The sequence below is a fragment of the Rattus norvegicus genome, chromosome 17 (assembly GCF_036323735.1).
Source record: "Rattus norvegicus strain BN/NHsdMcwi chromosome 17, GRCr8, whole genome shotgun sequence".
NCBI lineage: Eukaryota > Metazoa > Chordata > Mammalia > Rodentia > Muridae > Rattus > Rattus norvegicus.
In genome coordinates, this window is record NC_086035.1 from 21,727,875 (window position 1) to 21,755,362 (window position 27,488).

Here is a 27,488-nt window from a genome sequence, read left to right on the forward strand (position 1 = left end):
AGTTTAGTACAGAGGCAGAAGGAACACCCATTCAGAGCCTGCCCCACATGTGGCCCATACATATACAGCCACCAAACTAGACAAGATGGATGAAGCAAAGAAGTGCAGGCCGACAGGAGCCGGATGTAGATCTGTCCTGAGAGACACAGCCAGAATACAGCAAATACATAGGTGAATGCCAGCAGCAAACCACTGAACTGAGAATGGGACCCCCGTTGAAGGAATCAGAGAAAGAACTGGAAGAGCTTGAAGGAGCTCGAGACCCATATGAACAACAATGCCAAGCAACCAGAGCTTCCAGGGACTAAGCCACTACCTAAAGACTATACATGGACTGACCCTGGACTCTGACCTCATAGGTAGCAATGAATATCCTAGTAAGATCACCAGTGGAAGGGGAAGCCCTGGGTCCTGCCAAGACTGAACCCCCAGTGAACGTGATTGTTGAGGGGAGGGCGGTAATGGGGGGGAGGATGGGGAGGGGAACACGCATAGAGAAGGGGAGGGAGGGTTAGGGGGATGTTGGCCCGGAAACCGGGAAGGGGAATAACAATCGAAATGTAAATAAGAAATACTCAAGTTAATAAAGATGAAAAAACAAAAACAAAAACAAAAACAAAACAAAAAAACACAAAACCAAAACAAAAACAAAAACTGTAGGCAACCTAAAGTTCAATGCTTTCTTTTCTAAGAGTTGTTTTGGTCTTGGGGTCTGTTCACAGCAATGAGACAGTGACCATCCTAATCTCTCTCTTAGGAGGAGCAATCCTGTGACGGGCTCCCATTTCCTTCTGTGTACTATGCAGGTGCACAGACGCTGACCCCTCTGCTCCCCTGCTAAACCCTCCAACTCGTATGCACAGATGACAAAGAGGGCCTTGTTCATCAAACTACTGGTGTAGCTATAATGCTTTAATTGTGAAAGTAACCATAAGAGCTTCATGGGTTCATTCTCTTCAGTCCCCACAATAAACCAATGTAGCATACAGTTCCCCCAACCCCATTTTACAGAGAAGTCCAGTGAGAAGGTCTTTGCCTAACTATCAGCTTGAGAAGCCTTACTGTTTGTGCCCTGTTGTCAGAGACAGTTTTATATTATGAATATGACAAGGAATGATTTGGAGACAGCTAAACCTGACTTGAACTTAAATTTAAAATTGAATTTGAGCTAAATCATAGAGACATGGAAATCAAAATGTAATCTTCCTAAAGCAAATTACCCTTAATTGGGCTTAATAGACTCACAGGGGAACCAAATTGGAATGGCAAGACATCATCCTGGGATACATGTTCACCATGCCAAGGCCCATGTGCAGCACCCGCGTGCCTGTACCAGCAGGCCATGATATTTTCCCCCAGTGGTTTCCCATGCCCTTGAAACAGACTCCTTGTGTACACAGTAGTAAATTAACTCCTTCATTTTCTGGGACCTAATCAGGGAGTCTCCTCTGACCTGACAGAACCACCTGCTCCATTTGATCTTAGTCCATTTCCTGTGGGGTAGCTGAATACCATAGAGGGAGAAATCCACAAGGAAAGGTGACTTGGCTCATGGTTCTGAAGCCTTGCAAGTTTAAACTTGGATGGTAGCTTTGGGGGAGGTACTTCCTTGTTGCTGGGGGCTCTTGTTGTAGAGCTCTGAGGTGTTTTGGGGCCTTGCATGCTGAAAAGGACAGTGTCTTTGCTGAGGTCTTCCCTTTTATAAAGCCACTGTCCCATTAGATTGGTGTGTCCTCCGCCCCCTTTACGGCCTCATTTAACCTTAATTTCCTTCCAAAGGTCCCACCTGTAGAAAAAATGCCTTACATGATCAATCCCTACTCTCAGAGAAGTGATGGAACTTGAAAATGAATTTTCTGAGGAAATTCAAACCATGGCAACTGAGGTTTCTGTCAGCATGCTGTAAGCTCCCAAGGCTAAGGGTGCAGACCAGATGTCCCAGTCTGGTACTTGACACAAACAGGACTCAAATGTTTGTTGAAGAAGGAATGGCTATTTGCAGCTCCCTCCAGCCAAACCCAGACCCACTCTTCCCATCAGACCATGTTATCGGAGGGAGAGTCTGATAACCCCCTATAGATGATCAAAATGGCTGAACGCACTGATCTTTCCAGTGCTTTTTATTATCGAGTCTTGTGCTAAGGAAGCGGCACTTCACACAGATGAGGAGCAGAGAAGGGAGAGTTCGACCTGGGGAACATCCCCAGGCCAAGGGTATTATGTAGCTGGATGCTTCTGCTTGCTTGAAAACCACAACAGCTGTTTGTTTTCAGCTGATTTCCCTCCCAGAAAATCAAAGGTGCTGTATCTCTCCCTCTCTGTTCTGTGTCTCCCTCTCTGCTCTGTGTCTCCCTCTCTGCTCTGTGTCTCCCTCTCTGCTCTGTGTCTCCCTCTCTGCTCTGTGTCTCCCTCTCTGCTCTGTGTCTCCCTCTCTGCTCTGTGTCTCCCTCTCTGCTCTGTGTCTCCCTCTCTGCTCTGTGTCTCCCTCTCTGCTCTGTGTCTCCCTCTCTGCTCTGTGTCTCCCTCTCTGCTCTGTGTCTCCCTCTCTGCTCTGTGTCTCCCTCTCTGCTCTGTGTCTCCCTCTCTGCTCTGTGTCTCCCTCTCTGTTCTATGTCTCCCTCGCAAAACTTAGCTCACGTCCTCTTCATAAATGCAGTCTCTCTAAATCTCCATTCCATATCCCCTAAATAACATCTGCAAAAAACAGAAACAGTCTTACCTGAATTCCCTATGTGGCGTAGGCTGCCCTTAACCTGAGAAAACGGTTGCTTGCCTCCTGAGTGCGGAGCTCATCTGACTGCATTTTAATTTTGATGATCTCGAGACTCAACTGAGCTCTTCCGTGTTTGTGAGACTGCGCTGGGCTGCAGGTGAGCTCTGTGGTAGAGTGCTTGGCTAACATGCACCAGGCCTCAGATTCCAGAACTGAAAACCAACCAATCGTTTGTTTTTGTGTTTTGAGGCAGGGTTTTTCTGTGTAGCCTTGGATGTCCTGGAACTCACTCTGTAGACCAGGCTGGCCTCAAACTCAGAGATCTACTTGCTTTTGCCTACCAGGTCCTGGGGTTAAAGGTGTAGGCTACCAGTCCACTCAAACGACCAATTGTGATGGGTTAATTTTTTCATGAAAGCAGCATTATATATAAATATATGTGTGTATATGTATGTATATATTGTATATGCGTATATTACATACATGTATACATGTATATTGTATATGTATGTTAGATAATATATAACATATTTGCAAGCAGTGTAATATATGCTATATAGTATTATAATTTATGTATACTATAATTATGTATACACATATGTGTGTATATGTGCATGTGTGTATCTCCTATGAATTTTTACTTCCCTGTACACTCTCTACAGCAGGGCTTTTTGTCTGATCCTGTGACCAATGATGAGCTATCTATCACCTACTAGAAAACTGAAATAATAAAGAGACACACAAAACCTAAAGTCCCAATTTTGGTTACTATATATGTCAACAGACATCAAGTAATTGTCAAACTGCTATAAAGGGACCTCTGTGCCTGCTCTGAAAGGCCATGCTTGCCCCACGGACTGGTTCATGGACCACTTTAAGTACCACTGGGCTGGGCCCTCAGCAGTAAATACAGCCTTGCACTACACGACAGGGCCGTAATGGCGGCGTAAATGACAACGGTCCCATGGGATTGTATGTGTGGTGCGTGTTCACAATCCTGACGCTTGGAAGGCGGAGACGGAGCAATCAGTCTGAGGCTGCCTGGTCTACAGAGTAACCTGCTTAGAGGAACAGATTATGCGGCCCAGTTACATCTTATTTAATTTAATGTCCTCTATGTTTTTCTAACTTCAAAATGCCTGTTGAGTCATTCCTCAGAGTGTACTTCGGTTAACCAACACGAACCGCGCCTTATGTAGTTCAGTTTAAAAGAGCGAACACCTGTCTCTACCCTACCTCCAATCTCAAAAATCCTCTCTGCGCCACAGGCTCCGGCTTTCCAGGTCTGAAACCGCCCCTAGACCATACCACCAACCGTGGGGTAAACATCCAAACACACGAGCCTCTGGGGGACACGATGTGTCCTTCCTGCTTGGTGAATAGGGGTCCTTTTTGTTTTGTTTGGGAACTTCTACCTGCAAGGTGAAAGTTACGGATCTGTAGCCTACTCGGTCTTTTCCTCAGCATCTGGAAACATCCACTGCTGGTTGGTGGAGACAAAATCCCCAGCCTGCCTTGGCAGTTTGGTTTCTCCCTTTATCTGAACTCACTGCCGTTGCTGCCCTCTGCAGTTTCTATTGAGAATTACAGGGATCTGAATTCCTGGGGCGGCCTGGCTGGTAAAATCCTACGTTTGTGGAGGGGACCCCTGATATGCACTCTGCTTAAAATTTGATTACGCATCCTAGAATTCACTTTTGTGGCACCGCACACTTCTGCCCCTCACTTTGACGTGGGCATACAATCCGAAGCTGCTTCTGAGTGCTGCTTGCAAATGCTAGCACATAGAGCTCAGTCTTCCCACAACTGAACGTAAAGGGTCAATCCTCAAACCTGCCTTCTTTCTTTCTCCTTTTGTTTGTGCCCCCATGACATACCCAGACTGGAGTCTCAAATATGCTATGATTTCAATTTCATACACACATGTCCAGGCAGTCATTTCCTGCCTTAATGATTTAGTGAGTACTTTAAAAAGTGGCACGGTGGCTTGAACCCAGGCCCTTTTGCGTGCTGTCTCTGGGTCTCTATTGCTGTGATGAAACACCATGACCAAAAAGCAATTGGGGAGGAAAGGGTTTATTTGGCTTACACTTCCACAGCGCTGTCCACTGACTGACTGAATGAAGTCAGGACAGGAAGTTAAACAGGGCAGGAACTAGAGGCAGGAGCTGGTGCAGAGGCCATGGAGGGGTGCTGCTTACTGGCTTGCTCTCCATGACTTGCTCAGCCTGCTTTCTTATGGAACCCAGGACCAATCAGTGCAGGCATAACACTCCTCGAAATGGGCTGGACCCTCCCTCATCAATCCCTAATTAAGAAAATGCCCCACAGCTGGATCTTATGGAGGCGTCTTCTAGTTTGAGGCTCCCTCCTTTCAGATAACTCTAGCTGGTGTCAAGTTGACCTAAAACTTGCCGGCACAGCATGAGATTTCACCACTAGTCGCACTCACTCACAGCCTTAAAAATTCTTTACTATGCAGTCCAGTTACTGCTTTCTCTGCAACGCTTTCCCAGCCACTCAAGGAGACAGCGCCTCACTCAGGCTGTGTTATCTCTGTCTTGTTACTGTGATAAAAATACCTGACAAGACCTTGAGGGAGGAAGGGCTTACTTTGGCTTACAAGTTGAGTGAAGACAGACCCCATCATGTTAGGATAGTTTGGTGGCAGGAGAGGCGCTGGTCACATTAGATCCACAAACAGCAGCATTAGTTGGGGACCAAGTATTCAAATACATGAAGCGGGGAGTTTCCCATTTAAACCACTGCATCAATCTGGAACACTGGCCCACAGAATGGGCCACTTGAGAGTCAGGATAAGACTTCCTGCCTCAGTTAACCTAATATAGACACTCTTACAGAGAGGGCAAGGGTTAGTCTCCTAGGTTACCTAGATCCTGTCGAGTTGACAAGTTAGCCTTCATGATGAAGTGTAACAGCCACAGGGTGAGCCAGGCACAGGATCTGCAAGCTCTGTAAGCAACAGTCCCATGGAAGAACACTGGCTCCGTGCCCAGAAGAATTTCCATATTTACGGTGGCAGGCTGCTTCTGCCAATTTGGCTGAGTTAAGCCAGACCCGCAGATCCAGTTTTCTGGCAAACGACAAAAATGAAGGGTGAAAATGAGCCTTTGTGACCATCCAGGACCAAGTGTCTTGAAATGGTGGAGGTGAGGCTTGACTTACAAAAGATCTGAATTTACAGTCACCAAGTGTGTTGGCGGTTTTCTGATAGTGCAGTGAGGACATGAGATAAATGAACTTTTTGAAAGAGGAATGGCTCGTTTTAGCTTAAGTTTGGTTCAGTTACTTTTGGCCACAGTTACTATGGAGGAGAACACCTCAGTAACTTAAAACCTCCTGCTAGGTCCAGCCTTTAAAAGATCCCAGCACCTGCCAATAGCATCAAGAAGGGAACCAAGACTTTAACGCACTCATCTCCAGAGAACAGCCTTAATTTAAACTATAATAGCAACCCTCATGTTTTGATATTTTATATTAATTTGAGTTGCTACTCAGAAACATATTTTTTTATTCCAGTTAAATTCTACAAAATGTACTGCCTGTCTGTTTTGTCACATTAAAGGTAACTTGTTCCTTTCATGATGCTTTCCACTTGACAGCTTTCCTGATGGCATCTAAACTATAAACATGGGTTTAGATGCGTAAATATAGCTCAAGTCAACCGTCTCTAAAGGATCGCTTAAGCCTGTGTTGTAATAGGCGTGAGAAGACTAGCAATGACTTTTAACAGCTCATGGCCAAAATATACGACTCTAATGAAGAGTGACCTCCCATTCATTGTGTGGGATCCCTTTTGGTCACTAAGCATTCACAGTAAACACTTAGAGTATGCCAGGCCCTGTTCATGGGATGCTTTCATTAGGCAAGCACACATACCTGACCTTGTGGGGCTGTTATTCTGCCTGGAAGAGACAGCCTAATAAGTCAAACAGTGTTAGAAGAGTTATGAGAAACAGTGTTATGAGAGCTGTGGAAGAAAATCAGACATGGGTACAGGAAGACTCGGATGAGGACAGCAGGGTTAGGGAGCTCCTCAGGGTGGGGACATCCAAACAAGACTGAGTAATGAGACAGATTGGAGGTTTCTGAAATTGTCTGGGACAAAGGAAATAATGAGGAAGACCTAAAGCAGCATCACTAGTAACCAAAGGGATGGAGCCTAGAGGGTGGACCAAGGAAAACATCAGATGCCCGTGTGTGGGGGTTTGGTGCCTAGTTTTTGAGTAAAAGGTAGATTGATGTTATGAGGCTTTTGTAAACAGTCATCTTGCGAAAACAGAAGTTTATCTCCTCTAGAGGCTTCCAAATACCCAGCTCACCAGCTCATCAAAAACGACAGTGATAGGCAGTTAGGGGCTCTCCCTTTGCTGCCACCACCTATGTCCCTCTTGGGCTGCACCTCTCACCAATCTTACCAACACTTTTATGGTGACTGCATCACTAAGAGCTCTGTGTCAGAGGTAAGAAGGAGATTGCCTAAGTTATGGCTTGCCCTAGGTTTAGATGGAGTAAATATAGCTGGAGTAGCCACCCCAAAGGACTGCTTAAGCAAGACTGAGTACCCTAGTAAGGAGGAAGACAGGATGGTGGTGGGATGGCTGTGTGATCCGAACACTGAACGTTCCTCTATTTTAAAATTCGACACCCATCTTACCCACAGTGCACCTCAGTTGTATATCTGATTTTGGTTTCTAACTTTCCTGTAACCTTTAATGTCGTGACAAGTACAGCAGATGGGCAATGCATTTTGTGGAATTTAACTGAAATAAAAAGTACTTTTTTTGAGGAGCAACTAAAGTTAATATAATAAAATGTCATCAAAACATGAGTCTGCCAGTCTGTTAAGTTTTGGGCTCTTAAGGAGCCAGGGCACATCCCTGAACCATCCATCTTTTCTCTGGAAGATTGCTTTCAAAACATAGTAGTTTAAATCTTCCCAGGCATTGCTATAGACCTGTGAAATAAACAGTATGTACTAATTTGTTTTACTGTTTAAAGAGTATTCTATCTGTTAAATCCCAAGATGAGCTCAAGTGTGTAGTCAGTGTATTATTAACTTCATTTTCTTCTTATATCCATATATATTTACATTAAAATATTTTTTATTTGTATGGGTGTTTTGCTTGCACATGCATTTGTGTGCCACATATGTGCCTGGTGTCCAAGGAAGCTAAAGGGCATCCCATCCTTCATAATTAGGTTCTTAGATTTAAACCTAAGTACTCTGGAAGAGCAACCAGTGCTCTTCACCATTTAACTGTCCCTTCAGCTCTCATTTTTCTATTTTAACGGAGAAGCTGACTACACGAAGCCTGGCCATACGTAAAATAGAATGTGACTCACAACTTGCAGAGAAAAATAGCTCCCTTTTCTAAAACATTCTAGGAAGCCAGATTGTGACTAACAATCCAAGACAAGAATCACTAGTCTGTCCCAAACAGCTAGATCTTCCTAATAGCTCCCTAATTTAGTCCTTGCTTCCAACTCAGTGCCACCTGGGGATGGCCAAAGACTATGCTTTCCATGACAAATCTTACACAGGATGCACAGCTTCCCCAAGCAAGCAGCCTAAAATGGCTGCACGCTTGGCATTCTACTAGGTCTGACTGAGTAGCTGCCAAAAGTCAAGGGACAGCAACTGGCCCCTTGCACAGTAAGGGATGAACAAATGATTTTCTTTATCCTTCCTTGGTCAGAGGGAACACTTTTTAATTTTTAACTATTTGTGTATGTTTTGTCTGCGTGCGAGTACATCATGCACGTGCCCGGTATTGGCAGAAATCAGGATGATGATTTTGGATCTCCTGGAACTGTTGTTATTGACGGTTGTGCGCTACCTTGAGTGCCGGGACTTGAACCCGAGTTCTGTACAACAGCAGCAAGTGCTCTTAATTGCCTAGCCATCTCTCCTGCCCATCACTCAGTTTTTAATAGCTGAAAACTCACTGATTTGTTTTCTCATGGTCACTTTGAACGTTTGGGAGAAGCAGTGCAGCCCAATCAATAAGCAAAGGCTGGTTTCCGTTTTTCCATTCAGCGTGGTGAAAGAAACACCGTCTGAGGGATCCCGGTTTACACTGGGCAGGAGTATGGTGGCCGGAGAAGAGTGCCATAAGTAGGGACGTCCGAACGGAGAGGGAGACGATCACCAGGTGAGAGGGGCAGACGTTGTTACACAAGGACTGACAGTCTCTCGGCGGCCTGCTACTACCATACAGCGCCTCCAGCTTTACCGCTTTAACGTCCGCGTGTGGGTGGGGCTTCCCGTAGATGTCCTCTGCGCACGCGCACTCGGCGCGACGTCACGTCCGGCGACGGGAGTTAGCAGTGGAGAGGGCCCGGGGCCGGTGTCTTGCAGCGTCGCTCCCCTCGCACGCTCGGCCCTGACGCTTATGGTTCCGCCTGCCCGCCGGTAGCACAGCGTTCCTGGCCTGCTCTCCGCTGCCTCCCGGAACTCTTAGTCTGAACCGGGTGTGTTTGCTCTACTAGAGGTGAAGCGTGCATAGCCGGGAGAGCGGGGCCTGGGGCTTCACCGGGTGCGGGCATCTTTCCCGCAGGTGGAATCACCTGGGCAGGATTTGTCTTTCAGGGCGACGCCTTTGCCAATCAGAGTGTAGTCTTAGGAATGCTGTCCTCAGACAACAGGAGCAGCGAATGCTTAACAAAACAAAAAACAAAAAAGCAAAACCCCAAACTACAGATTGCATTTTAATCTTTGAGTTCTTAAAAACAGCTATGATTCTAAGTTGCCTCTTTTCAAAAATGAATTATAATCTTTTTCGTAATAAACTGTTCAGATATCTAACTTCCAACAAGAAGTTCAACCTTCCCTAGTTATCTGGGGACGTCTCAGGGGCTTTTAGTAGCCGAAGACTTTATTCTTTGGAAGAATGTTTGCATCTTTAGTGCCTGATTCAGTAACCTAGTTTGACCATTTCTTTTGGTTTACCATTAATAGCACAAAGATTGTTTTGAAAGAATGGTGTGCCTCTGAGATGTTTTGAGTGCTCTTGCAAGGTTTTAACCGTCTTCTGGTTATACTTCAATGCCGTTTTTCTGTTGGAGTTTTGTATTTTGATAATTATATTTGGCAGAATTGTGTTTACAGGAAGAAAAGTAAGGGCAGGACTTAGGGTGTTTTTTTCCTCTTAATGTCTCCAAATGCCCATTTTCGAGAGCACAGCTAAGCAAAACAAAGGAAATTAAAGTCACATATAATCTTACTAGCTGAATAAACTTGTTAATGTTTCAGATGTCCTTTTATTTTTAAAAACATACCTATCTTGGACTAGGAGTGGTTGTCCACACTTTTTTATCCCACCACCCAGGAGACAGAGGTGAAGATCTCTGATTTGAGGCCAGCCTGGGCTACTTAGTGAGACCTGAGTGGTAAAACTGGAAGCAGAATTAGTATATACCACTGGTTAGCCCCATCTATATAATATAACTTGCCTGCTTTTCTAATCCATCCTTTTTTGTTCAATAGTTCACAATGAGTACAAGGTATTTCATTGTGCTATGGATTTGCATAAGTAAGTAACGAACCTGAGAGCCTCCCTTCTGTGCCACCTACTTTAGTAGCTTGGAGGGCAGTTGACCTATATCTTCACATCTATATCTTTGACCAAGATGCATAAGGAAGATGGGATAGGGTTGTGTGAATTCAAAGATTTCATGCTCCTTGCTCAGGGGCAGGCATTTTATCATATTTGATTTATTGAAAAGGCAGAGACATATTCACCTAATGTCTTCCCAATTCTTCTTTCTTTGGCTTTAGGCTCACTTAAGAAAAAAAAAATTCCCTCCAAGGATGAAACATGACTGACGACTCTCAGAGAAACTTCCGTTCAGTCTACTACGAGAAAGTTGGCTTTCGTGGAGTTGAAGAGAAGAAATCACTGGAAATCCTCCTGAAAGATGACCGGTTGGGTGAGTCTCATCTGCTTAAGTTCATGGGTTCGAAATTACCAGGTAAATATTACCGTAAAGGATTCAAAGCAGTACATGGCTGGTGTGTGTGTGTGTGTGTGTGTGTGTGTGTGTGTGTGTGTGTGTGTGATCAGAGTGGTATAGTTTGAGAAACGTTGAAGATTTTTTCAAATTCATTGAGAAGCAGAAGTTTTTTTTTTTTTTTAAACTTCTTAAAAACTATACAGTGCTTAGTGTGGTGGTGCCAAACATTGATCCTAGCAGTGTGGAGGCAGAGGCAGGGGGATCTTTGAGTCCAAGGGCAACCTGGTCCACATGGAGAGTTCTAGGACAGCCAGGGGATAACTAGTAAGACACCTTTGTCTTTAAAAAGGCAAAGAAAAGAAATCAACTTTTAAAAATTAAGCTTATATTTTTCCTCTCAATTTCTAGACGTAGCATCATGGTTTCTAGGTAAACTGAAAGAATCCCGGTTATGGTTTCCTTTTGTGGAAGGTAACCCTTCAGTACACATTTATATTTAAGTCAACAGTGATAAAGACCAGCTTTATAGTAAAACAGAGCCATAGTCTAAAAATAGACCTAAGTGTTTCTTGTTGCTGGAGGGGCTGGGAATGGAACCCGTTGCCTAGCAAATGCTAAGGCATGGTCTACCACTGAGCCATACCGTGTTCCCCCACCCAACTCTGTGTTTAGTGAGTAATGCTAGTGTTAGAGGGAATGCAGTAATAGATGCAAAAAAAAAAAAAAAAAAAAACTGGGACATTTCTAAAGTTCTCTTTCTTCCTCTAGACATTGAGAAGCTTTGCACATTCAGCCAGAGGTTCCCTCTCCCATCCATGTACCGTGTGTTGGTGTGGAAGGTACTGCTAGGTATGAGACCCAGGAGTCGGGGGGCTTCATTTCAAATGTATCGAATGGGACCCTTTGCCATCTCACTGACACAGAAGGAACATTTGCTCAGACTCTTGGCTGACTATTCAGTCTTCCCCAGGAGGACCAATTACTGCTCCCTGTAAAAAGCCTTTCGGTTGGTGACTTCAAGCAGAAATATATTAACGATTACTCTTGGAGCGTCTGCTCATTAATGGCAGTGGAGAAGACAATATTTGTTCCTGAAACAAAGCCTTGGTACACTCAGGTATCTGGTGGGTCTCCGTGGTCACCATCTTCAAAAGCAGTGACAACTATTTTAGGTCTCCCCCCCTTACCCGTAACATTTTTTTTCTTTCTTAAATCTTACACGAAGATTTTGTAGCCATCAAAATCAGTTCCATCCAGGCACACGTTTTAGGTGGTCACGTCAGCTGGCATGAAACCTTGGGGTGGTAGAAAGGAGAACTGGTTGTCTTTGCTGTCAGCTGGGTAGCCAGGAGGAAGACCAGGCTGGGCTCCAGTTTTGCGTCTGTCCAGAGGCATCTTGATCTAAATTAGTTTTAGGTTTCAGTCTTTAGGGCATTGCATTCTGTGACTCTCGGTGGTAGAGGATGTTCTGATGCCAGGCTTAGTAGCAAATGCCTGGATGATCTCCAGCCTTTGAGGGTCATTTAGAGCTTGAAGCCCTGGGCTGAACTGTGAGTCTCAGGAAAGCCCTCTCCCCACAAGAGGAACCATATTGATAAAGGGTTGAAGAATGTGATTTCTTTGAGCGCGCCTGAGTGTAGCGAGTGAAATGATCAGAGAGCGAGCATAGAGCAGCTTCCTCTGTGATGTTCTGCTTGCACCGCCAAGCCGTGTTTATTCACTGGCAGTGCCACAGTTAATCGAATCAGTCCCTTACTGAGGTACGTAAATGCCCCTTTATCCTTTGAAGTAAAGATGATATGGCAGATTTAAAAACAAAACAAAAAAACAAAGAATGGGATCAGAGTTTTTCTCAGCCTACAAGTATGGGCGAATTTCAGAGCTGGGTGGCCACGTAAGAGGGAGAGCTGGCTCGGTGTCTGCCACAAGCAGCTGGCAGCATCCCTTTGAGCCCTGGGTTTTCCTCATCATTGCAGAGCTTGCTGGAGCATCTAATCCTCACTCATTACCATCTTCCATTTCTTGTTACACAGCTGGGCTTTACTAACCGTGAGGGGGTGAGGATGGAGCTGTGTGAGGAACATGAGCTCCCTCTGTGTAGTGGGCATTGCTGGGTTCCATCGCTAACTTAAGTAGTTTATGTAAATTACGTGCAGCAGTTCTAGAATGCTCCTGAGGGAAGTCTTACTATCCTAGAAGGACACAGACTCTGGAGGCCTAAAATACTTGCCCAAGGCCTGTGACAGACAAAGGGTTAAAACTTATATTTGTAGAACTCACTGGAAGGGTTCCGTTGAGGGGCTGGGCTAGGTAATAGAGCTCATGCTCTGTAATACATTTCAGAACCTGAGAAATCTGCAGTCTTCAGTGTGGTCATGCAACATGGCGGCCACAAGGGAAGGCAAGCCATTCTAGAAAGCACTTCACGATGGCTGTTGTTGTTGAGCATCTTGGCAGCTTTGGTGCGCTCATTTCTGTCTGGTTTGGTGTGTGTGGTGACCATCTACAGAAGTCATGATAACCGTTTAAATTTTCCTTAGAGAGTTTTTTTCCTCCTTGAATTTTACATGAAGACTCTGTAGTCATCAAAATAAATTCCTTCTAAGGGTACATTTTAGGCAGTTATCAGTATCCATTTCCTATGGGAAATCCTGTGTATCTTATTAATGGGAAACGTTATATTGTGCCTGTGACACTTCCTGATCACCAAGGCCCAACTGTTTTGGTTTTTGTTTGTTTGTTTTATTTCAGTTTTTCTTATCTGTCTTTTTTTTAAAGATTTATTTACTTATTATATGTGAATACACTGTAGCTGTCTTCAGACACACCAGAAGAGGGCATGAGACCTCATTATAAATGGTTGTGAGCCACCATGTGGTTGCTGGGATTTGAACTCAGTACCTCTGGAAGAGCAGTCAGTGCTCTTAACCACTGAGCCACCTCTCCAGCTCCTCTTCTCACCTTCTTTATCACCTAAGCCACTGTTGTTTCTCTGCCATAGTTAGAGGCACTGGAAATGCAGAGCTCTCACAGGAAAAAGGGGTCCTTGGTGTCCGGGTTTCATTGCTTTGGACTCTATAGATGCTGCCTCTCTCATACCATTGTAGGTCATTGTCAGAGAGCGTTTGGGATGAACTCTTAGACACAGGTCTAATACTGCTGCCTATGGTCGGCTCAACTACAGCTCTTCAGTAGAGAACCTGGTGCAGAACCCCTCAGACACACTGAGTTTGTGTCAGGAAAGGACACTTAAGCATGTTTTATGCATGCACAGTGTTGAGCTTGTCTAACTGCTGATTCCCAGAATGTTCTTTAGAATAATTGGTCTGTGGGGTTTTGCACCAAAGGGGAATCACAGTCAAATGAACTGCCTGACACACATGTGTTTGACATACATGTGTCTGACATACATGTGCCAGAGCACTGTCTCAAGTGCTTTTTGAATTTGCCTCTATGTCACAACAACTCATAGGTTTGAATATTATTATCTCTAATTTTCAGATGGGAAGAAGACGAGGCACAGGAAACAGAAGGAATAGCTGAGGATGTTCAAGTTGTCGAATTGTAGTTCGACCTCAAACCCAAGAATCTTAGCCCCAGAGTCTCTGACTCTGCTCAGCCTCACTACATTAATGAGGCTGCAATAAATAAAATGAAAACATTGTTTATATCAGAAACCGAGCCCTAACTGCGCACTGTTACCTCTCTACAGTCCATTTCCTTAGCCACTGCTTGGGGTCTACCACACAGGGAGGCCCTGAGATGAGGCCCTGAGCGACAGTGCTTGCTGCACAAGCCCAGCAACATATACACATGCACGCACGCACACACACACACACACACACACACACACACATGCACACACACACATGCACGCACACACACACACATGCACACACACACACAGTTTTATGCAGGCAGCTTAGTTAAGTAACAACCACAAAGTGTCATAGAAATACAATGTGTGTTGACTTTGTTAATGAGGACCGTGGACTTTCACCCCAGTGATGATAGACCGTTTTATAGATAAGCTTTAACTATGGAGGATAAACTGAGGAAAAGGATTCAACATACTGTTCTGAGATGTAGGAGGCCAAGTGCTCCAGGAGCTAAAGGTGCCCTCAGCCGCTACCCAGGAACCCAGTTAAACCATCATTACAGCTAATGTGGTTGTTGCCTTGAAATTATGTCACGCGCTTGTTTAAAGGCTTCTGTGGTGCCACACCATTTCTCTCTCATCAGCCATGCACCGTCTAGCAAAGCTCTTAACCTGTCAGATCGTCGGCGTGAGACTTTATAAAAGGAAGTCTATGTGGCCATTGTGTGAATCTTAATTGTGGGGCTGCTTCTCATGGGATTCTTCTCACTAGAGGAGGAATTTGGGTGGGCGTCTCACGTTTGTCCTTCTCCTGTCCTGTCTCTCCGTAGGCATCTTGCCTCCACACCATGACTCTCATGCCCAGGTGATGGCCTATCGCAAAGACCAGTACAGTGACGTCCTCCATGCCCTGACAGTAGTCCGCTTCATCAGTGACGCCACGCCGCAGGGCGAGGTGTATCTCCGCATGTATCAGCTTGAGTCGGGGAAGTTGCCTCGAAGTCCTTCTTTCCCTCTGGTGAGTGCTCATTCTCTCTTGACATTCAACTCCATCCCTTTTCTGAGAATTTCTTTTTACTTAGTCTGTTTAATGTGTTTGCAGAGGCGTGGACCAAACGTAGGTCCTCATGAATGCTAGGCAAGCACTCTACCACTGAGCCAAGCCACTTAGACTTTAATTTTTGGACTCCATTATTATTATTATTATTAATTATTATTATTACTTTATTTTTTTTTTTTTGGTTCTTTTTTTCGGAGCTGGGGACCGAACCCAGGGCCTTGCGCTTCCTAGGTAAGCGCTCTACCACTGAGCTAAATCCCCAGCCCCTACTTTATTTTTTTTAATAGTGCAGTCATTGCCCTTTTCTCTGTTCACCCTCTCACAACCACATCCCATTACAGATGGTTGTGAGCCACCATGTGGTTGCTGGGAATTGAACTCAGGACCTCTGGAAGAGCAGTCAGTGCTCTTAACCTCTGAGCCCCTGGCTTCTGGTTTCCCATTGCTGGTAGGATGAAAAGTGAAAGCAGCAGTTTCACGTGGGATTCGTGGTCCTGCACGATCAATGTTAGTTATTTTAAAGCACATTTTGGTTTCCGCAGTCACACATTTCTTAACGATGGGCATGGGTTCTGAGAACTGTGTTGTCAGACATTTGTTCATTCGCAAACACACATGTATTTATATTTTGCTCCAATGCAGATGACTGTGACGTTGCCAGACACTTTCATCACAATCACTAGCTTCTGTGAGGTCGCTGGCTGACTTCCACTTTATTATGGATGCATGACTGCAATCTCAAACCCGAAGAAAGGGCACAGAAATACTAACCATGAATTTCTATATCTTTTTGCTGAAATTTCCAGCTGTTAACATCTAGTGACATCTGCTTCGCCATTCTCCCTATGTGTGCCCTTCTCTCCCCCATCCCTCCTCCCTCTCTTTAAGATGTTTTAAAAATCGTAAATGTATGGCTGTTTTGCCTACATTTGCCTGTGTACCACTTAACATGCTGTCTGCTTTCCTGGAACTGGAGTTACAGACGGTTGTGAACTCCCATGTGGCTGCTGGGAACCAAACCACACCCTTGTCTCCTGAAAGAGCAGCCAGGGCCATCTCTCCAACCCCATTTCTTTCCTTTAGAGAAGAAGTCTCCCTATGTATGTAGTATAGGCCAGCTTCCAACTTGGTATCCTCCTGCCTCTGCCTCCTGAGTGCTGGGATCATAGGCGTGCACCCCTGCTTCTGGCTGTGCACATGTATTTCTTTTTTTTTTTTTTTTTTTTTTTTTTTTTTGGTTCTTTTTTTTCGGAGCTAGGGACCGAACCCAGGGCCTTGCGCTTCCTAGGTAAGCGCTCTACCACTGAGCTAAATCCCCAGCCCCACATGTATTTCTTTGTATAGGTCAAAGGAGAGCGGGATTCAGTCACTCCTTCTGTGTGCTCCTTGTGGAGACAAGGCTCCTCTGTGTGTGAGCACGACATGGTTCTGCAGTCAGGAGTCAGCACGGTGACAGTACTCAATGTCACCTACAGGCTCCTTCCTTGGGCGCCTAGTTCTAGGGATGCCCTCCATCACAAATAAGCAAAAAGGCTGGCAGAAGACTGACTTTGGACTGTGGATTACACTGAGTCAGCACGTTGCTGAGGACACCTGTGATTTGGACTGGGCCCTTTGTCTTTCTCCCTCCATCCCTTGGACACTTTTGACAGGGGTTGGTCAGTGATTTTACAGACAGCCCCTCACGTCAGGTCCAGCGGGTGTTCCCTCTTGGTGGGATACCGGCTGTCTCATGGCAGGGATCCCCATGGGGGATGTGCCCTCAGTGTACTGTTGGGAGGCTCAGTGAGGCCTTGACAATGTGGGAGTGGGGTTCTTTCTCCCCACTTTTCCCTGCACACACAGCCCCTCCTATGCTGTTAGGAAGTAAGAGCTTGTGAGGGCTCAACTTGAGCACATCTGGGCGAAGCACTAGTCTTCCTCACCCGGCCAGAGTGGTCAGGAGCAGTCAGCGGCTGCCGCGTGCAGAGTCACTCAGACCAGGCCTAGGTCTGTGTGGACTCCCTAGAGAGGAAGATTTCCTCTCCTTCTCACTCCTTTTGTATTCTCCAATACTGTAATAAGATGTTTAGAAAAATAATTTCTTAGGATTCTTACATTCTGTGGATCTTAGCAAGCTAAGAGAAAGTCTAAGAATGAAGTACTTTCTATTAAAACAGGAATTGTCATTTAATTTGGGGCTTCTCAGGGGAATAGAAAGGTATTTTTTTAATGTCCTTTTATCTATATTTATATAAGTACACTGTAGCTATCTTCAGACACACCAGAAGAGGACATCGGATCCCATTACAGATGGTTGTGAGCCACCATGTGGTTGCTGGGAATTGAACTCAGGACCTCTGGGAGAGCAGTCAGTGCTGTTAACCACGGAGCCATCTCTCCAGCCCTCTTAATGTCTTTTTAATCTTAAAAATTTCAAACTATGAAAGCCTAGATGAAAATGTAAGTTGTTTTTGGTTTGTTTGTTTGTTTGTTTTTAGTGTTGATGGCAATATTTGAAAACAAAATAACTTTCCAAATAGGGTTTCAGTTTTTATAAGATTCCTCTGTTGAAAATTTCTTGAGGATTTATTTTCATTTTTGAATATCTGAGAAATGTTATTCTTCAGCTTCCTAAAATTCTGGTTTCAGGTGGAAATTCGGGCTTTTAGGTGGAACAGCATTCTAAAGGTGTGTGTGGAAGCTTCGATGTAAATCAGATGTTTTGTGAGCTCATCTGGAGTCCCTCAGTATTCATCATGTTATGTTCTGACACATTCCAAAGTGGCTTGTGGCATCACGTCCCTCTGAAGGAACCTGGTCTCGCATGGGGACTGGCTGGGTGGAGAGCCCCTGCCTGGCCTGCGCTTGCAGCCGACCACACACAAAAGCCCCTGATTCCCACAGATCTCTGGAGCTGCTCACCGTCCCTTCCTGCTGCTTCCCCTCACTGACCCACTCTGCCTTCTGATCCCGCTTTGATTTATTAATGTGCAGGGGGCAGTGTTAGGTTTTCAGTAAAGAAATACATCTTCCCGTCTGCTGCCTCCCTCTTGAGAGTTATTATTAATCTTCCAGGAACTGGAGGATGAAGTCTTTCTCGCCATTGCTAAAGCCATGGAAGAGATGGTGGAAGACAGCGTGGACTGTTACTGGATCACCCGATGCTTCGTGAAGCAGTTCAATAACAAGTACCGGGACGCTTTACCTCAGCTGGTGAGGATTTCCTTTGACTTCTTTGTTTTGGTGGGAGTGTAATTGGGAAATAAGCAGTGTCAGAGAACACTCTTACCCCAGCGGCTGCTGCCCTGAGGTGTGCACCCTCTCTAGTGGTCCCTGAAGATGTTTTCTGCAAAAGGCAAGAAAATATTTTCCATGGAATGGGCCTTATGTTTCCTTTGCACCCACTCGGATTGGCTGTTGGAGGACAGAGGCGACCTGGGACTGCGGAGTCTTCCCGGGGTGGACTCACCGGCAGGCCCACCTGCTCCAGAGGATTCCTGATCCTGGTCCAGCTTCTCTAGAATGGCCCCTCTGTGATAGGGTTTCTGTCTGCCCGCGTGCCTATTGGCAGGAGCTTGTCTCTTCTCACATAGCCTCTAGGCCAGAGTCAGGGAGGGGACTTGGCTCCTGTCATCTTGTTCCAGCATGCACATATGCACATGCATGAACATGTGAACATGTGGGTCCTACCATTGTTGTGTGTTCATCTGCAGCTCGCTACTTGGAGAATTTCTAGGCTCATTCAGATAAACTGTTCTTTCAGTTCTGACTTCCTGTTAGTACTCAGAGGGTTGAAAATTTCTCATTACCTTTCCTCAATTAAATCCTAGTCTCTCTCAGTGTGGGGCCTAGAATTAGAATGTCTCAAAGCCTTAGGCAGTTGTGATTGTAGCTGGGATTGACAGCTTCTCATTTAGAATCACTTTTCCTACCTAATTTACTCTGTGTTTCCTCCTACGAATTTGCTGTAATTAAGTCTAATAGCCCCACACCGACCGTAAACAGGCCCCTGTTCTTTATCTGCGAGCACGTGCCTGAGCGTCCCCTGGGGGTGCTCGAGCAGTATCTGGGGTGTTATACTGAAAATCTCCTTAGTTTGGGCAGATTGACATTTTAACCTGGCATGTAGGTCCTGAACTTGCCAGCGCTCCACTCTGCTGCACAGTGTCGGGTCTCATTATCAGGCGGTGACCACGCCCTCGAATTCTGTCTCACAACTCTGAGGGCCAGAGAAGTTGGTGCGTCAGATTTGCAGATCTCTATTGTTTTCTTTGCTTTTGTGTGTGTGTGTGTGTGTGTGTGTGTGTGTGTGTGTGTGTGTGTGTGTGTGTGTTTTGAGGCAGGGTTACATGTGGCCCAGGCTGGCCTTGAACTTGCTATGTAGATGAGGATGACCGTCCGCTCCTGATCCTCCCAGCATGCTCTGCCAGAATAAATGACTTTTTCTCTGTGAGAGTCATCAATACACTCTGCATATTATCCTCAGTGTATTAAGATGCCGACACGCGTTCTCCCTGTTTGTTGTTTAAAGGTTGTAAGCGTCATACGTGGGGCCTGTCAGCTTTTTCTTTTTTCATGTTTTCTGTATCCCTTACTGACTCCACAATTGATAAAACATATTTGTTTAGTTGGATGTGGCGACATATACCCATAATCCCATCACTCAGGAGACCGAGGCAGAGGATCAGGAATACAAGGCCAGCCTGGGCCATATGCAACACTAACTGAAAGAAAAGCCCCACCCCTCCACCATATTTTTCCCCTTGACTCTTGAAAATGCTCTAGCCATGTAAGCTTAGCTCTGACTTGTCCGCCTTGCTCTTTGGGGTCAGACATGGTGGACCTCAGACCCCGGCATGTGTCTGCAACAGCATGGCTTCTAGCAGCCAGCTCTCCTCCGCATCTAGCTTAGTGTGTCAGGACCACTGTGCATCTTACACAGTCTGACTTGTAATGAGTTTAGACACATAACTCCGTGTTTGCAGAGGAGGGCACTGCGCCTCAGGGAAGTTAAGTCACCTGCTGAAGGTGACACAGTGGCTGCTCTATTCCCATTCCTGTCATTCACCATCAGTAGGATTAAGAGTTACACGGTTATTTACTGGTTCACCTCCTCCCCCAGACTCCATACCCCGGGGTCTTGGGAAGGAATCTTCACACCTCTTAGGCTTAGGAAGAGATCTCTACTACTGAGCTGTATCCCAGCGCTTTCTTTTTGTGTGCTGAGAGCAGGAATGGAGGATGTGGTAGGGATGGGGAGAAGGCATTGGAAGGGAAGACCAGGGCTCTGCCTTGACCTTAGCTCTTTTTCTCTACTTTTTCTTTCGAGACCAAGTCCTGCTAAGTAGCCCAAGCGAACTTGAGATCTTCTTGCCTCAGCCTCCACCACAAAGCAAAGGATCTTGTTATAGCCAAGACTTTATAACCTTGGTCTGACATCTTTTATACTTTCGTGACTTTCCTTAACAATCTGTTCCCATGAAGTATAGGCTGCTGCTTTACGGTTGGAGGGGAGAGTGCTGGAGGCTGGGGCGGAAGCCAGCAGGAGACTGCCCGCCTAGCCTGCAGACTGCCATCTCCAGCTCAGCCAGAAAAAGGGGGAGGGGGCTGGAGAGAGGGCTCAGCAGTTAAGAGCGCTTGTTCTGGCCTAAGAGAGGGATTTGATTCCCAGTACCCGCACAGCAGCTCACAACTGTCTGTAGCACCAGCTACCCACTTTTGACATACGTGCAGGCAAAACACTCACACACATAAAATAAGTAACTCTCAGGACTGAAGAGATGGCTTCACAGTTAAGAGCACTGACCACTTTTCTAGAGGTCCTGAGTTCAGTTCCCAGCAACCACATGGTGGCTTACAACCATCTGTAATGGGATTCGGTTCCCTCTTCTGGTATATCTGAAGACAGCCTCAGTGTACTCATATACATAAAATAAATAAGACAATAAGTCCTTTAAATACAAGTAAATCTTAAAACATTAAAATAAATAATTAAAAAAAATAAAGAATGAGAAAAAAAGCAGTGCTCCTGATCATCTGAACGCTGTGCTGTAGTGTGCTGCCTTCTGGGACATCATAGCTTCTTCCAGACTTCCCAGAGTTCAGCCACGTGACAATGTCTCTCATTGCCAGGGAGCACAGAAGCTAGCTTTATTCTCTTCATTAAGAATCCAGAGTTTGGGGTGGGACTGGAGAGATGGCTCAGTGGTGAAGGGCACTTGTTGCTCTTGCAGAGGTCCTGCATTTGACTCCCAGCACCCAGATGACAACCCATGGTCAGCTATAGCTTCAGTTCCAGGGAATCTGGTACCCTCTCATGGTTTTTGTGGGTACCAGGCATACACATGCTACACAGACATATATGTAGGTGAACACAGACACACACAGACACACAGACACACACACACACACACACACAGACAGACATAGAAAGACAGAGAGAGCAGGTGGAAAGCTCAGCGTGCAAAGCCCCTGCCAGCAAGCTAAAAAAAATATGGCTAACCCAATGAAAAAGTGCCTTTCCTTAAGTAACTCGGAGGGTGGGCCACCCCCGTGCCGTAGTGCCGATGTGGCTGCACCTCCCATTTATACTTGTCTTTGATGAGAGACGCTACTGGACAGCCCAGCTGCTGTGTCCAGGCGCAGCTGCTTCTCTCTTCTAAGGCGTTCCCACCCGTATTGACACTGGGTGCAGAGTTTGCTCCTCTGGTCCTCCCTGACGTCTCAGCCTCCTTGGCACTGGAGGGCATGCAGAACAGTATGGTCAGTGTGTAGTCATATGTATGTATACTTGTGTGTGTGTGTGTGTGTGTGTGTGTGTGTGTGTGTGTGTGTGTAGGCCATTAGAGGGGGTTGGGTGTCCTCTATTTTTTCTACCTATTCCCTTGACATGGCCTTCCTTCCTGGACTTGGACTTGTGTTTTCTTGGCTAGGCTGGAAGCCAGCACACCCCTGAGACCCTCCCATCTCTGCCTCTCTGGGCTCTGGGGTTACAGGAATGCAGGATGCCAAGTTGGTTACATGGGTGCTGAGATCTGAACTCCAGTTCCCATGATTGTGTGGCAAGTTCTCTTAACCTCAGAGGAGCGGTTTCTTTAGCCTGCCCTTTTGGCTTGAGATAGGATCTCCTATGTAGCTCAGGCTGGCCTCAGACGCCACCGTTGTACCTCAGTGTGTTGAATGCTGAGGTGAGAGGTGTGTGGCTTTCCCTTTTCATCTCCTTATATGATTGGCTGCCCCAGATCACCCAGCATTGTCACAGGCCTTTCGTAGCTGTCCGTAATAACTAAGTGTTGCTTTGGACTCGGCTGTAGCTGTTGGTTCTGGTTAGTCCAGTATCAGGGTGACAGCCATTCATTTGCCTGGTTACTGTCCTGTGGGTTGAGCACAGAGAGCCCTGCATCCCGAGCAAGCCGTCAGTTCCAGTGTGGTCACCCTTGTCAATACTGACCAGACGCTTGTGTTAGGTCCTCACGCTTTCTAGCACTTTCTCTCACTCCGCATGTACACCTTTTCATCATAGGTTGCAGCACGAAGTGACATTCTTGCCACAGGAAGCGAGTAACCACTTTTGCTGTGTAATCTTTAGCCCAGGGCTTTTGAACAGTACTTGAATCTGGAAGACAGTAGGCTGCTGAGTCATCTGAAGACGTGTTCTGCGGTGTCCAAACTTCCTTATGACCTCTGGTTCAAAAGGTGCTTCGCGGGATGCCTACCCGAGTCCAGTTTACAGAGGTATGTGTTTCCCCCACTGTACACCGGGAGCTGGGAGTCAGAAGGGATCATGGCCCTTAGGTGATCATCCCCCAGAACTGGAGTTTTCTCCAGAACAAGAGGGTGACTCAAAGCTACCTTCCCTAGCAGTTTCTCTAAGTGTAAAAATGGTTCTCCTTATTGTAGACTACACACCTCAGAAGACTGTGGGCCTCTGTGTAGATACACAGGGCAGTCGTAGCTGAAGTTGTGCGGCAGCTGGAGCGCTGCTTTTCTAGGCAGGGGGTGGGTCCTAGCAGGCCCAGACACCTTGCGTTTCACGACAAAAGAGCGGAAACCTGTCAGACACAAGCTTTGCTTCTCCAGTCACGTTAGATCCATGTCAGGGCAGCGGTTCTCAACCTGTGGTGTCAAATGACCCTTTCATAGTGGTCACCTAAGACCATTAGCAAAAACAGATATTTATATTATGATTCATAACAGTAGACAATTAGAATTACGAGGCAGCAATAAAAGTGATTTTATGGGTGTGAGTCACCACAGCTGAGGAAGTATATCAGAGGGTCCCGGCGTTAGGAAGGCTGAGAACCACTGGGTTACGGGTGTTTCTCAGTCTCCACCCCACAACTCCAGGTCTTTGTCATGTTGTTTTGAAGAAAAGAAGTCAGCACAGAGAAAGCATTAGAGGCAAATGTGTAACTTAGCATAAAGGTTGTAGGACCAACTTCAACTGGAGTTATCAAACAAGTATTTTAGAGTGATAGTAGGTCAGGAACTGGCTCCCGGGTCCCGAAGGTACCTCAGCGGGTACAGTGACTTTATAAACATGCTAACCCGATCCTAGCACCCATGTAAAAGGCCAGGTATGATGCGTGTGTCTGTAAACCTAGCACTGGCAGGGGTGTGGGCCGAGACAGACAGGCCCCTGAGCTCACTAGACAGCCAGTCCACCCAACTGCTGAGCCCGAGGCTCCGGGAGAGACTCTATCTTGAAAAAGAAAGTGGAACACAGTAGATGAAGACATCCTCCATCAACCTCCACCTTCACACACATCTACACATATGTGCACCTATACAAGGCATGTGCACATATACGTTCATAAAGAGCCCTTGGAGATGTTTAGAGAACTGGTGCGGGATCACTGGCAGTGAAATTACTTCACCTGATATTTTGTTAGCTGCTTTGTTGTCCCGTGATATGATATGATATGACATGATATGGTATGACATGACATGACATGACATGATATGCAGTAATCATCTCAGTAGCAGGGCACACTCCAGTTTAAGACTTCCTTCTCTCCAATATCAAGGCCCCAGCATGCATTCGGAGCACTGAGCACAGCAGTAACTTTGAGCAAGCGCCTTTTCTCCCTTCTCTCCTATCTAGAATCTGCTCAGTAGCTCGTCTGTCATGTGCTTGATACTGAGTTTTTCACAGTTGTTCTCTGAAGCCTGGACTTGAAATGAGTATAATTCGATTTTATTTTATAATCTGAGATGTCTGGGTAGCATCAGTTTTACAGTTCTCCAATTTGGTGATCTCTCTGTTTTGTAGGGTCTGGGATAAAGTCGTAAGTGGATCCTGTAAGATCCTGGTTTTTGTAGCCGTAGAAATATTATTAACCTTTAAAATAAAGGTCATGGCGTTGAACAGTGCAGAGAAGATAACAAAGTTCCTGGAAAACGTGAGTGCTTTGTCTCCTTGGGTTTGGAATCTGGAAACGGAGGCAGCAGTGTGGCAAACCAGAATATCCTATTGTGTTCTATTAGTTCAGAGAAATAATATAGTTTACTTTTACTCTACTAAAGGATTTATTGGTGGTGGTTTGAGCTGGAGACCTGTGCTATAACCCGTGCTGGCCTGGAACTCTCTCTGTACCCCAGGCTGGCCTCCAGTTTTGGTAATCCTCCTGCCTCAGCCTTCTGAGTGCTGGGATGATAAGTCAAGCACCCGCTCCTGGCAAGGAGAAATAGTTATTTTTCCTTAACAGTATTGGTGTCCCCTCTTCTCTTTTGGGGACGTTCGTCTGCATGGCGAGCCCCTTGCTCAGGTGTGCCTCCTGAGGGCGGAGTCTCATCCCAGTGAGCAAAGCAGGAACCAGAGCAGTGGGAACAGCAGCGCGGGGTTCTTCAGGCTTTCCTTGCCTTAACAACTCTGGTATAATCCCAGCTGAGTTGGTTAATGTGCCTGAGTATCATGTTAGAGCTTGCTGGGAAAGGACGCCGTGAATCAGCCTTTCCCTCTTAGAACATTCTCTCCTGGGCAAACAGTAAAGAGGCTGTGCCTGCACAGAGTATGTCATGGAGCAGACTCCCAGTACCGAATCTCGCCCACTCCCTTTGTAATTAGGCCACTTTAACACAGGAAGTGTGGCCTGGTCAGTAGTCAGGGCTAAGCGAGTGTGAGTGTGTTCATTTTAAGTGAAGCATCATCATTGCACTAATTAGTGGCCAGCAGTGCCGGGCGTGTGCCAAGCAAGGGCTACCTTCAGTCGTCCTGTAAACAGCTCTGTGAATTTGGGATGTTGTTCACCTGTTTAGACATCAATGCTGGACTTTAGACAGCCGAGGACTTGCCCAGAGCTGAGCGGTGAGTGGCAATGAAGATTGCCTGGCACCAGAGCTACCAGTGTGTGTGTCCGCAGGAGCATTAGAGCATTCCTCATCTGCTATCACCTTCCAAAACCAGAGAAAGCTCCCGTGGAAACAGGTCCGCCACAGAAAATGAGGGAAGAGCCCGCAGTAACAAACACAGATTTCACACGTACTCCTTTGTTCTTCACAGATTCCTCAGGACAGCTCAGATGCCATCGTGAGCAAGGCCATCGACTTGTGGCACAAACACTGTGGGACCCCAGTCCATTCAGCCTGACAGCTCGTGACTTCATGGACAGCCTGCAGACCCTCCCTGAGCACTTTGTTCATGTCACTTGGCCTACTGACTGGTTAGAAATAACAGTCTTGCTGTGGTGCTCCAAATGCAACACCCCTCCCCCAGTCAGTAAAATAATTTAATCAAGATGCCTGGCCTGGCCACGTTATGAAGCCGCATCTCTTAGTGACACTGACATGCAACTCTGGGCTAGTATTCTAAAAGGGTGACTAGGAAATTCCTCCGGGTCTGGGCAGCTCTGTCAGGGCAGCCCGGGCACTCTTGTGGATGGTAAGAGTGAAGCCCTGCCCCCTCTGATGACCACCAAGACACACAGTTACTTAGGAAGGCCTGGTTCTGGAAGAAGAGCAGCTTTCTTTTCCTGGCCTCTCTGATTTGGCTTTAGCCTTCTGTTGCCCTAGGACGTGTGTAAGTGCGAGCTGACTGCTGTCTCATGCCCTGCCTGACTAAACTGGCTTAAAGACAGTCCCTGCATTTCCTTACATGTTCCCTCCTTTGTGCCAGCTGGAATGGAGTCTTGTCTTTTCCTTCCTGAGACAAAGCTTCATTCTGTACCTCACCTTTCTGAAGCTCTTTATGTAGCTGGCCTTGAAGTCCTAGCTGTCCTCCTGCCTCAGCCTCCTGAGTGCTGGGATTTTATTAAATAAAATACCTCTAAATTTACCTTCTAGGAGAAGGAGAAAGCACTTGCTTGGTCTTTGTGAGTCTCTTGGTGTTTTCTAACAAATCACTCAATGTCAGGTGCACTTTCCACAGCCCTGTGCTACAGGATAGGGTGGGGTGGAGGTCAGGGTTAATAGCTGATGATCCTCTGGCCGAACTTGTCACACAATGGTCACCCTTCATGAAGCATTTGATGACTCTGAGACTGAAATGGGACCCTTGTTTCAGGCTTACTCGCACACAGTCCTGTAGGAATGTGGAGAGTAAATCGGAGTTTTTGTGGCATCCCCCTCTGCATAGAATGGGGAGATGCTGAAGTGGAGTTATGCTTCTGAGACCCCAACTGCTCCTCAAAGTGTGAAGGCCACAAAGAGCTGAGGAGGAATGGAGGTATTGAGCCCAGCTGGTCAGTCTGCAGAGTACCAAAGGAAGTCTTTAAAAATGGCCAGGAACTGCACTCAGAAGAAAACCTTCTTAAAACAAATTGCCGGGGGTTGGGGGGTGGGGTATGGGATGTGGAACAATCATGGGGTAGGGGTTGGGGTGGGGAGGTGGACCAAAAGGGGAATAAAGTCTGGAGTGTAAAAATTAATTAATAAAAAAACCAAATTGCCACCTGCAGTTGATATTTTAAGAAATGATTCTCTGCCAACCGTTTATTTAGTAATTACTCCAGTATCCTGAAGAATTTTGGGGGCATAGAGAAAACACGTATGTAAAGGAAACTTCTCTAGTTGTGTTCATCCTAGTGATCATAGAGAATCTGTGAAATTCACAGAGACATGATAAAAAACGTGTTCCTTCCGTGTGTGTGTGTGTGTGTGCGCGCGTGCACGCACGTGTGTCCATCTGTCCATCCGTGTGTGCAGGTGGGACTGTCCTTGGG

The 27,488-nt window shown here is 46.2% G+C and overlaps 1 protein-coding gene and 1 long non-coding RNA gene across 13 annotated transcripts in view; one reads left to right on the plus strand and one right to left on the minus strand.

The window, feature by feature from the left end:
- Window positions 1-5,582, minus strand: part of LOC102547830 (uncharacterized) — a 35,073-nt gene extending 29,491 nt beyond the window's left edge. Inside the window, exon 1 of the long non-coding RNA XR_010059431.1 lies at window positions 2,720-5,582. This is a non-coding gene — a long non-coding RNA (uncharacterized LOC102547830). The remainder of the gene's footprint in view (window positions 1-2,719) is intronic.
- A 3,441-nt stretch (window positions 5,583-9,023) lies between these two features.
- On the plus strand, window positions 9,024-26,625 carry Tbc1d7 (TBC1 domain family, member 7). Of its 12 annotated transcripts, none has more exons than XM_039095869.2 (9): window positions 9,026-9,228; window positions 10,515-10,666; window positions 11,099-11,161; window positions 11,459-11,539; window positions 15,119-15,306; window positions 18,406-18,543; window positions 22,919-23,064; window positions 24,602-24,731; window positions 25,832-26,625. In XM_039095869.2, exons 2-9 carry the CDS (start codon window positions 10,555-10,557, stop codon window positions 25,916-25,918), a joined length of 945 nt encoding a protein of 314 aa, XP_038951797.1. In that variant the 5' UTR covers window positions 9,026-9,228; window positions 10,515-10,554; the 3' UTR covers window positions 25,919-26,625.
- The last annotated feature ends 863 nt before the right edge of the window (window positions 26,626-27,488 follow it).